The sequence below is a fragment of the Haliaeetus leucocephalus genome, unplaced genomic scaffold (assembly GCF_000737465.1).
Source record: "Haliaeetus leucocephalus isolate CR32 unplaced genomic scaffold, Haliaeetus_leucocephalus-4.0 Scaffold180, whole genome shotgun sequence".
Taxonomy (NCBI): Eukaryota; Metazoa; Chordata; class Aves; order Accipitriformes; family Accipitridae; genus Haliaeetus; species Haliaeetus leucocephalus.
Window position 1 is genome coordinate 764,656 of NW_010972616.1, and position 13,251 is coordinate 777,906.

The 13,251-nt window shown below is 40.4% G+C and overlaps 1 protein-coding gene across 4 annotated transcripts in view; it reads left to right on the plus strand.

Moving 5' to 3' along the window:
- PLIN2 (perilipin 2) overlaps positions 1-13,251 on the plus strand; it is a 13,313-nt gene extending 62 nt beyond the window's left edge. The window contains exons 2-9 of one of the 4 annotated variants that reach the window (XM_010564469.1): positions 2,223-2,278; positions 2,360-2,555; positions 3,218-3,300; positions 3,815-4,100; positions 4,423-4,607; positions 5,364-5,498; positions 6,203-6,493; positions 12,981-13,251. In XM_010564469.1, coding sequence (XP_010562771.1) covers positions 2,249-2,278; positions 2,360-2,555; positions 3,218-3,300; positions 3,815-4,100; positions 4,423-4,607; positions 5,364-5,498; positions 6,203-6,493; positions 12,981-13,115 — 1,341 coding nt within the window. In that variant the 5' untranslated portion in view covers positions 2,223-2,248 and the 3' untranslated portion in view covers positions 13,116-13,251. Of the gene's footprint in view, positions 1-2,208; positions 2,279-2,359; positions 2,556-3,217; positions 3,301-3,814; positions 4,101-4,422; positions 4,608-5,363; positions 5,499-6,202; positions 7,280-9,496; positions 9,560-12,980 lie in introns of those variants that run through there. The other 3 variants (XM_010564468.1, XM_010564471.1, XM_010564470.1) reach the window with 3 other exon arrangements.

Here is a 13,251-nt window from a genome sequence, read left to right on the forward strand (position 1 = left end):
CGGCGGCGGCGGGAGCGGTCGCCGCCCGCTCGCCCCGCTGGGCTGACTCCGCAATATGGTGGAGCGGAGCGGGCGGGGGCTCCGGCCCCGTCTGCGGCTCGCCGCGGGGCCGCCCCCGCTGCCTCCGTCATCGCCCCTGCGGTCCCTCCGGCCCAAATCCCGGTGTATTTCGGTAGGCCGCTCGGGGCACTGCCGGGACCAGAGAGTCCCGAGATGCTTGTCCGGCCCCGGGAGAGGCATTGGACTGCCCCATCCCTGACGAGGGCCGTGGTGGCACCTGAAAACTGGGGCGGCTTCCTCCCTTGGGCACCGCGGTCAGCCGGGGCAAGCTCCTTGACTCCTCTGCGTCGCTCTTGGTGCTGCTTTCTGGTCTTTAACTTCTTTCCCTAGCGAGGGGGGAAAGTAGAAAAGAAATTCGTGGCTTAGTTTATTCACTTTCCTCTTGAGGCTCTTTTGCTGTCTCCGAAACGCTTTTGTACTGTGGGCTTTGATTCGGGCATCTCGCTTACTTGCTCCAGTGAAGTGGATCTCGCTTTTGCCAGAGCTGAAACTATTCAAGGGATCTCTGAAACTCCACAAGATCCTAGCGATCTTCCCTGTCTTGACGAGCAGGAATAATTTGACAGACTTAACTGTCTTATTTTAGTGACTAAAATTCAAACCCATGCAGTGTGTGGCTGGATCTTGTGGGACGCATTGCAAATACTGAATAATCCTTATAAAGGGCCCTTCTTCCTTCAGAGGCCAGATTCTGCAGGGTTAGCCTCTTCTCCTGTTCTACAGTATGCTTTGAGGTTCAGAGTGAAATTAAGTTGTACTCTTAAGTAATCTGACTTGTAATGCTATGTGAGAAACATAACATGTTTCTGGGGGTATTTCAATACTTGATAGGTGGAAGGAAAATTTCTCTGTTACTGTTGTAACCCTTGTCTGTTAACCTGCTTGTATGTTCCATGTACAGTGGTTAATCTCATTACAGGCATTACCTTATGGCACGTGTGTGTTAATATGTGCAAATATGCCTGTAAAATGTTAACAGCATGCCTTTGTCCTTGTTCCCCATTATGTAATGGGGAAAGGTTTTACTTGACCCCAGGCAGAATATTAACACACTCCTGATACTGTCATACATATGAGAAAGAAAGCAGCTGTTGGCTTTTTAAGAAACATAGCAGAAAGCCTTGAAAACCACAGTCCTTTTGAGGACTGACCTCTAGCTTGCCTTTCTGTGCTTTCATTTATGCAGGTTTTTCTGGAACTTAAGGGTCACATGAAACCATCAATGCAAAAAGTGCTTCTTGCAGATCTAGTTCCGCCTGCATGCATGCATAGGATGACAGTGCACTTCTGTGTGTTCTTCTTATGTGGTACTGCAATGCCCCTCTCCTTTTATAGGGTTCATATGGGGAGAGCTGCTAGCTTTTTCTCCATGGGAATACATGTTAGAAAATAATTGCGTAGCGTAGGCTTGTTGAATGACTGGTGCCTGCAGCCCGTTTCAGCATGGGATGGGTAATAAGTAAGTCTAAATTGGCTTAAAGGAGAGTTACTTTCTGCAGTGGAAAAGTCCTGTGCTCTGTGTCAGAGGAATGCTAAATGCCTTACATGGGCATCAGGCATGGCATTAGAGATAATAAACTCTGTGAGTTTAGTGGAATGACTTGTGAGAATTGAGCTGAGGTCACTGAAGTAAGCACTTCGCTTCAATCTGCCATGTGTTTTTGAGATTTGGACAGCAGTGGTGACTCAAATTTCAAACTTGACTCCCGTATGCTAACAGAAGATCTAATCTGATTAAAGATATTGGTGGTGGATTCTTCATCTGACTTGGACATCCTAAACCAGAATTTTAGTGACTTGTTGGCTAGTGTTTTTTTCGTCCTGGCTCAACAGATAAGCCCAAGTGTTTCTCTTTCCTCTAGAAAAACAAATTAATCCATCAGTTGGTAACTCTTTGGTAATTCTGCAATGAACTGCTGTACCTCAGAGCCTGTTTCTTGCATGTGCCCTACTTGTGTTGCCTAAACCAAACAAAGTAATTGGGAAACAAAGTTTTGGATTTATAAATTGTTATAATAAAACGTAATTCCTGTATGCAAGATTGAACATCCTAATCCCTTTGATCAATGGGGTTGATTACAAAAGGGTTGTTGGTTTCAAAGTCTGGTCATTAGGTGGAGTGGATATGAGGATGCTGTAACTCAGATATGTTTCTTTCACAGGCTGTGTAAGATTCAAGACCTGAAAAATGGCATTGGCAGCAATTGATCCACAGCAGGTACATCTGAGTTAGCCCCAGAGTTTTTTATGTCTGCTTCAGAAAAATAGGAGTCAACTAACCTGTTTCTCTTTTAAACAGAACATTGTATCAAGGGTTGTCAACCTTCCCTTGGTGAGCTCCACCTATGATATGGTGTCCACAGCTTACATTACCACAAAGGATAACCATCCTTATCTGAAGTCAGTATGTGAGATAGCAGAGAAAGGAGTGAAGACGATTACTTCAGTAGCCGTGACAAGTGCTATGCCTATCATCCAGAAACTGGAACCACAAAGTAAGGCAAAGATGGAATTGTTAACTTTAATTCAACCGATTGCTTTGTATATCCAGATGCGCTTACAGTTTAGCATGGTCGTGCTGGTCTGGAGTGCTGTTTCAGGTAGCTGACTGAACCTGTTGCCTGGCTTGTTGAGTAACTGATTACAGATGGGTATGATTTAACAACAAAAAAAATCCAGAGCCAAAGTAGTTTCCAGCTTTCGTAATACTAAACTGATTCCTCTTGATATGTGAGATGGTTGCGTAGTCTCTTGCTCAACACCTTCCTCACCTTTCACCTAGTTTAAAATGCTACGTTTTTTACTTTCTCTTGCTGAGAACAACTTGCGGTTAAATTTGGCAGCAGTGTCACAAGGCTGTTGTAACCAGAAGCCTGGTTTCATGAAGTGGCAGAAGGCCAGGTGCTTCATCTTGTTCTAACAGTTAGTTGTAAAGTATCGAATGGATTTTCTCTGCCTGCAAGTGAGCTTTTTTTTCTGGCACTGTAAACCTGCCTTGTTCTTGGGCTTTGCTGCCTCAGATCTCCCTGAAAAGTGGAGGAAACTACTTCAAGAGCGTTGTTGCATGAGCTCTGTTACAAGAGAAATTCTCAACAGGAGTTATACTAAGGAAAAAAACAACCCAAATTAAAATCAACTATTGTAATTTCTTTTATAGTTGTAGTTGCCAACAACTATGCGTGTATAGGTCTAGACAAAATTGAAGAGAGACTGCCTATACTGAATCAACCCACTGACAAGGTAAGTTCCTTCCATGTACATAGACTAAGCAGAAGAGCTATACACCCTTCCTCTTCTCTATTACCACTAAAAATACAGGGAGACAGATTTCAATAAGCCATGTCTAAAGCACAGCTCAGAAGCAATAAGGAAGTGAAAGGTGTTTCTGTAGAATTGTTTGTTGCCTTTGGGAGGCCATTAAGCCTCTTTTTTTCTTTTTGTTATTTTTTTTTTAAATTTGCCCACCATTTGACACATCTATCTATAGCTGCTGTTCACTGGTGGCATTTTTTCTTTTTTTTTCTTGTCTCTTTCCTGCTCAGTGTGAAGCAAATAGTGCCTGGATTACATTCACTGAAGTGTTTTGAGCTGAAGGCTGCATGGCAGTCATATTATGTTTTGTACATATGTTTTCAGGGCAGAATTTCTCCTAGGTAACTGATAGTTGTACAATCTTTAGCATATATTTATATTTCCTGGATTATGCAGCTCTCACTAGAAAATATTTAGCGAATCAACATGTTTCCTATGGCAGGTTGTCGCCAATGCCAAGGATGTAGTTGTTGGAGCCAGAGAAGCTGTAACAACCACTGTGACTGGTGCCAAGGAAACTGTTGCTCACACCATCACTGGAGTTGTGGGCAAGACTAAAGAAGCAATGCAAGACAGCGTAGAAATGACCAAGTCAGTTGTCAATGGCAGCATTAACACTGTCCTGGGAAGTCGTGTGGTGCAAATGGTGAGCAGTGGAGTGGACAGTGCTCTCACTAAATCGGAGACCCTTGTAGACCAGTATCTCCCACTTACAGAAGCAGAACTAGGTAAGACCAATTCAAGGTTTGATTTTGTTGGAATGCTCGTATTGGAGAGAAGCAAGCAACCATTCTTTTATTACTTACTCATACTGGGGAGGGAGCACATGCTTCCCAAACTGCCTTTTGCCTTGCTGGTTGTAATAGCATCTTCTTTGCAGGGAGCAGAGTGAAAATAAGGGTTTCCAAGAATGGTGGTCTATCAGCCTACCCTGGTGCTGAAGGACTACTAAACATGTCTAGTATTCAGCAGTTATGAAGCAAATAAAACTGCCTCATACCTCTTAAGTTTTCTTCCAGTGGTCAACTTGCTTCCTTTCTACATATCTAGAGAAAGAAGCTGCAAAAGTTGAAGGTTTTGAAGTTGGAGTTCAGAAGCCAAGCTACTACGTTAGACTGGGATCCCTGTCTTCAAAGGTCCGCACACGTGCCTACCAACAAGCCTTAAACAAAGTTAGAGATGCTAAACAGAAAAGCCAGGAGACAATCTTGCAGCTCCACCACACTGTTAGTCTGGTAAGTTTAAGCTTTCACTTGAGGTACAAAAAGCAAATATTGGCATAGTTTTAGAGTGCAGAAAACAGCCAAAAGAGGAATAGGAAAACTGGAATTGTGCTCTTGGACTAAATGCATTTTCTAGATATAAAGCACTTCCCATTCAGAGCTTTCCACCACCATTCAGGAGAGGTCCTAAATCAGGCTGAGTTGTAAACTAACCAGCAATTGCTTGTAATTTTAAGCACTGCAGAAACAGAATTGACATGTTTAAAATGCTATTCCTGTTTTAGAGTGCTGGTTTGATAGAGACTTCATTCAGTGAAGAAAGTGTCTTGCAATGTAGAAACACTTCAGTCCTTTAAGTCCTTTTTGTTAATAATGTCAGATTCTTTATGGGCTTGCTCTTCTTGCTGTGGGTATCTCTGAGTGTTCCTGTGTACTTCAGTAGTCTTATCCTAACAATGTATGTCTATGTACAGGACAAACTGTGCATAAAGAGTCATGGCCTTCTATACACTTTCAAATCCTTGTGTAGGATGCTAGTGGGGAAGGGGGAAAAAGCTGAGGCAGAGGTATACACTACACAACATCTCAAAACTGCTTCCAGTTTTCTCCTCTTTGAGGAGAAGAAACACACTCTTATATTCCCAAAAGTCTTTTATACTGAACTTTAAAAGTATTTAAAAAGGAGATTGCAGAGCAGGTAAGGTAGCATAGCTCTAATGGAACTGTTTGGACTCTTTGCTTTACTTCCTTATTTGGCTGTTATTTCAGATCGAGTATGCCAGAAAGAACATGAATAGTGCCAATCAGAAACTTCTTGATGCTCAGGAAAAGCTTTATCAATCCTGGGTAGAATGGAAGAAAAATACAGGCCAAAATGATGGTGGTGAACTGCATAGTGCTGAGGTAAATAGATGTAAATGTAAACCAGAAATAAATGGATTGTATACTGCACAGGTAATGGCAAACTAACAGTCCCCAAAGTGTGCAGCATCCTAACAGCACAGAAGCTTATGTGCAGATGTGAAATCTGAATGCTAAAGCTCAGGGCAGCTGACTAGTGACTGCTATGAAAAGTAGGGGACACCCAAACTCTTAAGAGGCTGCTTCCTGCAAACACTCTGGGGTTTGTTCTCCCTTCAAGAGAGTGCTTATCCTGTTTAGCGTGTGAACCTGTGTTGGGATATGGATATCTGGATCAGCTAGGACTCGCTTACCTTATGTGGCCAGACCAGAAATAACAGTTTGTCAGCATAAAGCAGTCTTAGACACAGACTCACTGAGTCTTATATGTAGCTTTAAACAGTGATTCATTGATTAGAATATACTTACCTGCTGTGATTTCTTATCCAGAGTTGAAACAAGAGCTTGTTTATCTGTCGCTGGGTAGAAGCTACCAATGTTTCTATTCCACAAAGTACTTGAGCATTGAAGAAATAACGAGTACTTTCAAGTCTCTGAGTCTTCAGACTTAAGACCTGTTTCACTATCTGCTATAGCTTTATTTTGCTTATACCCTCTGGACTTTGCTGCTTTATGTATCTTAAGCAACATAAAGCTGCTACAGTCATAAAGAGATACTAATGTGCTGTTATGCTTTTTGTTTCCAGCATATTGAGTCAAGAACTCTAGCTATTGCACGGAGCCTCACTCAGCAGCTTCAGACCACCTGCCTCACACTGGTCTCAAGCCTACAGGGGCTGCCACAGAATGTGCAGGATCAGGTTTACAGTGTTGGGTCAATGGCAGGTGATGTCTACCAGAGCTTTTGGTCAGCATCCTCCCTCCAAGAATTATCAGACAGCTTTCTTACCACTAGCAAAGGGCAGCTGAAGAAAATGAAGGAGTCTCTGGATGATGTGATGGATTATCTTGTTAACAACACGCCGCTCAACTGGCTGGTAGGTCCCTTTTACCCACAACTGCCTGGCATTCAGCATGCTGAGAGCAAAGGTGAAGGGGAGAAAATTTCCAGCCAGAAAGACAAACAGCCTGAACACACTGTTGAATAAACTGCATAGCATGCATGTACTCTGCTGACTGACCAAACAAGTGGCCTTACCAAGTGTAACTGTCAAAACAGCCTTGGAGAAAAATCCATAAACATATGAGTAGGGCAATGATACAGAGAAAGGACATGCTTACACATGGGCTGTATTGTCCTGTGTAGTTAAGACACTCTAAAAACTCAAACTGTCTTGAGTGCCTAAATATTAGCAGCTTACTGTTGTCAAGATGCCTTGTTTGTCTGTCAAGTTAAGAAACCTCACCATGCTTATTAATGGTATTAATACCATTAGTCTAAATGAAAACTACCATAGCTAAAAGCATCTGATTTGTAGCTTAATCTGTACCAGAATGACATAAAAGCCTTACCTACTATGAAATGCCTTTAAAAGCTCTGCAGTCTAGCTAAGTATGCTGAATTCCTTGTTTGGTGCAAATCATGTGTTTGATTATTATGGATCTGACTGTCTCAAATTCTACTGCTACACAATTCATGACAAAAGTTCTGCAAGTGCAGAAATCCGAAGCTAAAAGTGGGGTTTCTGAACAGGTCAGCTGGAGTTACTTAAATGCTGTGACAGTGTTAACTATATAAACTTTACTATTGTATAACATAGTAACCCAACCAGAGAATCATAGAATGTCTCAAGTTGGAAGGGACCCATAAGGATCATCAAGTCCAACTCCCTGCCCCTCGCAGGACTACCTAAAACTAAACCATATGACTAAGAGCATCGTCCAGATGCTCCTTGAACTCTGACAGGCTTGAGGCTGTGACCAATTCCCTGGAGAGCCTGTTCCAGTGACCGACCAAATTGTTATCAATACATGTTTTTAATATGCAGTATAAATACAAGATTCATGCTGTTTGTACCCAGGTGCCTGCTGTTGTGTGTGGTGGTGTTTTTTTTGTAGCCATCTTTTTGTAATTCATTTTGTATGTTAGTAATAAATGCTTCAGTAGCCAAAGTCTGTCTCCATTTCAGTGCTGTTTAAAACAAATGTAACTTGCTCTTCTGTGACTCCTTCAAACTGGGTCCAGCAGAAAGCAAGCTTAAAATGCAAATGAAGTAGACCGCATTGATAATGTATTTGTGTGTATGTATAGATAGGTAAAGTATGGCTGCAGCATTTACTTCCTCCCTTTGGGTTCCTGTGCATCCTTCCATTCAGTCTTAGCTTTATTGCTGCTTTTTTGGTGCTTGCTGTTGCCTACCTTAAATGATGACCTAAGCTGTGACCTGATGGATGTTCTAATATTGAGAAGAGAAGGATATGGACAAAAAAAATCCTGTCCTGCCTTTGCAGTAGGTGTTCTGTGCATGAGACTGCTGGCTACCTGCTTTGGCTTCTGGCTCCCTATAAACAGTATGCACTCCTCAGCTGCAAACACCAGTTTTAAACCTATTTACCTTCTTTTGAACTTGAGTGACTAATGTACATTAACACTCAGCTACTTGGGTGGAATTGTTCCTCAATAAATCTTGTGAACCCCTCCCCTGGAAGAGAATTGCAGTCACTAAGAAATAAGCTTTCTTGGTTTAAGGCTGTCCACGTAAGTTGTGTCTGTGTTGTTAATGCATACCCTGTGCATCTTTGAGTTGCAATCATTTAGTGTAGCAATGCTGGCCATCATTTTCAAAGAGGTCACCAAATAGTGTGAAGCAAAAATGGAGTTCAGAGGAAGCTTGTCACCTAGTGATGTGTTGCTACGTGGAACAATACCTCCACTTGGCACAATGTGGGCATGAAAGCAAATTACATATAATCTATCCTAATGTGACAGGGCTTGCTTAGCTGTTAAGTCAGGGTTTGTCTAGAAGTGTTAGGAAGACTGTTTTAAGCACAATATTAAACACAATTGTAATAAGGATTACAGAGAAAGATTCTGTAACTTCCAGCTTTAAATACTTGCTTTTTGTAAGGGGGCTGGTTAACATGAAATTAACAAGAGATGGTGAGATACCCCTTTCCAGCTAGGACCTGAGTTAAGACTTCTGGAATTCTTTCAGCAATTAATTCTGTTTACTTTAAGTATTGAATGAGTCTAGCCAGAGAATATCCTTTTTATCTCCATTTGTAATCAAAGTTGTAGAGTGCATCCACTGTTGTAGAGGTGCTCAGGAACAGAGTGGGACTAATTGGCTCTGGGAGCAGCTGACAGTTGAAAGAAGGGAACTCCCATTCTTATGTATTTTAAGATCTGAAGGCTGTGGGCCTTCATTCTGAGGTGATGAATTAAATAAGATACTCAAACTGTCCATTGTCTTTTGAGGACTGAGAAATAAACAGCACCATTTAGTATTAATGCAAGAGAATACATCTTTCTCCTTCCTTAAGCTGCACTACTGTTTTGTACTCCCTTAGCTTTACTAAATGTCAGCAAGCAGATGAAGTAGAAAGCAAGGAAAAATGTTATCAGCATAGACCTTCAAATAATTTCTCCCTCACCATGGACTATTGGGTGACTTCTGTGTAAAAGTTACTTTGACTTCTGACAGCTGACCTACAACTGGTGGCTGCAGACAGAGGAATATCTGGTTAAATGCTTACCTAATGGTTGGGCTAATAGCCTGTTGTACCAAAATGCTGTATGTGGGTTCCTGTATCAAGCTATTGTGGTGTGTCATCATTTCTTTGGATCCTGCCCCCTCCCTGAAAGTGTGTAAGTTTCTACACCCCTCCCCCCCAATAGAATTAGGAACCCTCCTTTGGAGGAAAAGAGGGCTGAATAAGAGCAAATCAGTATGTTAGTGGTTTGTTATAAACTGAATGTTTAAACTGAATTGCAACTGTAGCTTGCATGGGTATCTTCTAGCTGGTAATTTAGTACAGCATATACCTAGACTCTTATTTTAATTACAGGTCTACAGACAAAACTTAGTATTTTTCTCTAGCACAGTTAGAGTGACTATTAAAATGCCTGCTGGAGGCAACAATGAGGTGGACACCTTCCAAAGCCATCATTGGGGTTTTTTGGCACAGTGGACTGAAGCTGAAGGGCATGCTAATTGCTAAAAACTCTCAAATAGAAGGAGGAAAACCTAAGATATGAACAGAGCAGAGCCTGCTCATAAATTTTTCCTGCTATCTTACCTGTTTCTCTGTAATTGCCTGTAACAAACAGCTCAGCTATACTGCACAGAAACTTGCTTGTTCTTAGTCCAAAAACACTTTTGAGGATGTAGCTTGGGCTAGAAAGCTGTGAAGTCTCTCTGGAACATTTTAAAAAAGGTAAGACCAGGTATGTTGAAAATTATAGGCAATAGTTGATCCTATTTGCAGCAAGGCAGATAAAGTAGATGAAATGGAACAAAGTGTCAAAGGCTGCTAGTCACACAAAAATTGGGATGGTAAAGGTTAGAATACTAATGTAATTATCACTGGTAAGGTTATTTAGGTTCTATTTAGAATTCAGAAAATTCCTGTTTCTCTTTAAGACATCACTCAAAAATCATTCATGCTGGTTGAAATTTCCCTTTCCAGGCTCATTTAACAGAGAACTATTATTCTATCATTGCTGATAATCCTTTGCTACAAAAGTTTTAAATATAAGCATTTGTAAATAGTTCCATGTGGTACAAAAGTTTCACAAACATCATATAGCGGCACAGACATTGGTCAAATCCAAATTACAAGCTTTGTGTAAGGACTGGAGTTGCAGGGATATAGCTAGTTTGCCTCAAACGAAAGAAAGGTGGAAAGCTTTTGGAATCTCTCCCATTCCTTGAGATTGACTTTTTTTGCAATAATCTTTTCCAAACTGCAACTTAACAGTAATACTATATAGCTAGTAAAATAGGTGAAAAGATTTGCAAACAACTGATTAATTATCTTTATTAAAAAAAAAAACAAAACGACCAACCAAAACCCATCCGAAAACTTACCCAAGCCATCTAATTAAAAAGAGAAAATGGAATCTAACTTATTTTTTAAGCATGATCTGTTGGTCATTTGCGTGATCGAAAGTCTTACATGCAACAGCTTGCCAGAGGTATTGTGCACAGTGTTTTGTCAAATGTATTTCTTTCCATATTAAGATGGAAATTTTATTTCTTTTGGATGATACAGTCTCAATGACTAAAAATAAGTGCTTGTTCTGAAAGTGCACAAAATAAGAACGATCTCTCAAATTGCTAGTGGCTCAGTTCTAAAAATACATGAAGCAAGAAAAAATGGATAAATCTAAAGTCAAGCTAGTATTGACATTAACATTTGTATATGTATATGACCCTGTATATTGTATATGAAGACAGCAAAACACTGAAGTATGTCTTGCGCTATTCCATGCAAGGATTCTGCAAGTTTTGCAGTATTTTGTATAAATGATCTAATTGCATCTTGCAGAGAAATGGCATGAAGAAGAGTCCTATCTGGCCTCATTCTTTGTTGCAAGAATGGACTTGCTGTTTGTTTCAACTTCCTATCAACTGTGAAAAGTGATATGGAAGTGAAGGTCCTTTACCTAAGTAAGCCCGTAACACCAATGGTTTTGCATTGTTTTAGTAAGACTGCTGCAGATGTCAGAATATGCTGTTCTAATAAAATTTAGCATGTTCAAAACTGAGATAAATCATATTGACATCAACCCTGTTTGATGCTGACAGATATGCTTGAATTTGAACTTCTTTCATGGCTATGAACATCTTACTAGTACATTAAAGGAGTCAGCTGCTTATAATGTGTGCATGAGGGAGATGAAGAAACCACAAACTTAAAGTGATTATCCTGTTGTCGGTAAGAACAACATGGATATAAGTAATGAAAGTGTCTTAAACCTAGGATATAGTGAAAATTGTCACTGGTCAGACATGGTTACTGAACATAGGCAAATGTCCTGCTTAGTGTAGAAATAGAACAAAACAACTTGTTTAAACCATCTGTTTGAGCAAATGAATTTGCATATGGACTACTTGGCCTTAAGTCTTGTTAAGACATCCCTGTTTATACTGCAGTATGAAATACAGGGTCATGTGCTGATAATGGGAAAACTTGTTGATTTCTCCAAGTGTGGTAATTAAATTTTTAGGTGAACTGCCATAAGCAGAAAGATGCAAGATAGTTGTTGCTGGTAGAAAGATGTGTTTTGCCCATTCCTAGTGCCTTTTGATTCTTTAGGAGACAAAGATTACTGATCTCACATTGATCAAGCTTACCTTCTCAAAAGTGGTCCACGCATTTCATTGTATTCACACTAGTGCCTGATAGGTGACATGCTGCTTAAATTCTTCTGAAGCTCAGTTTTAAGTAATATTTTAATTAATATTTCTAAGTTCCTGGTGCCCTATGACTACCTACTGTCTAAGGAACTGAGTGATTCATGTTCAGTGCTTCAGTGCTGTCTACAACCCAGTAGCTAAAACAGTAATCCCTTTATCCTTTGATGTGTTCTCTGTTCTTCTGACATGTTTTCATAGCAGGCAAAGCATAGATTTGTCTTCCATACTATCTTTCATAAAAGTAAGTAATAAGCAAAGTGTTTTGCAGTTAGGGAATGGATTAAAACTGCTTCTCCATTGAGCACTGAGCTTAAGTGACACAAATTCCTAGAAGTGTCTTCAAGTTGCTGCTTCTTTGTACGTGCAGAACCAAAGTCCTGTCAGCATGCAGCCAGCATTATGTGCTGGTACTGTGCCTGGCTCCAAGTATGTCACATCACCAACATTTAAGCTAACCATGAGTCAAACTATAGATATAAGTAATTTTCACTTGGGGCAAAAATCTTCTTGTTATGAGTAAATTGCTCAAGTATATCCCATTTTTCAGATGTGCCTAAGTAATCTAAGTCCTACTAAGGGGACTTAAGGGTTGGGACTTAAGCTCCTAAGTGTCTTAGCCAACATTTTTAGAAGTAACGTCCATGTATCCACTAATGTCTCTGGCGCTGCCTAACAGTACAGAATATTATACATGCAGCTAAAAGAGAGGCCAAATTCCAGATATTTGTTTTCTCAGGAAAGGTTTGATGTGGTAGGCAGGCAGAGCAGTGCAGAGCAATCCATACCAAGCTCCTCAGGGCAGGTTCCTTTGTATATAGCCTATTGCTCCCAAGGAAAGAAGAAAGGCAAAGTAAGTTTAAAAACTTCCTCTCTTAATTTTCCACTCACCAGTTTCACTAAATACACTCCAGTAACTTCAGCTCTGTTCTCTCTCTACTATAAAATCCTGTCTCCCAAGCAACTGATCTACATCTTGCATAGTATTTGGTCTGTCTTAATGCTGTGTTTCATATGTGACTGAGCATATTTCACTCTGTATTCAGTATTTTGGGTCTGATTTCTAGAGATGCTGGGCATCTTTGTCTCCTGACTTCAGTGAGGAGTACTGCACAAATTTATTTAGTTTTACTTTTAAATTGATTGAAATTTCATTCCTATGCAGGTTCCAGATTTCACTATTACAGACCTGTCTTCAGAGTCAGATGATATCCCAGACATTTTGGATTTGGATGAAGATGACCAACAAGACTTTTCACGCACAAATGGCCCTTATACTACAGGGCAAAGAGCTGAATGAAGAGAAGCGTAAAAATGTCTTTTTGATACAATGTACTTTTGCCATGTTTAACTTAGATTTCTCCTTTTTGAAGATGAACCTGCCTAGTTTAGGGATTTTGGGGATATTTTTTTTTAATCACTATTCTTTCACTTAG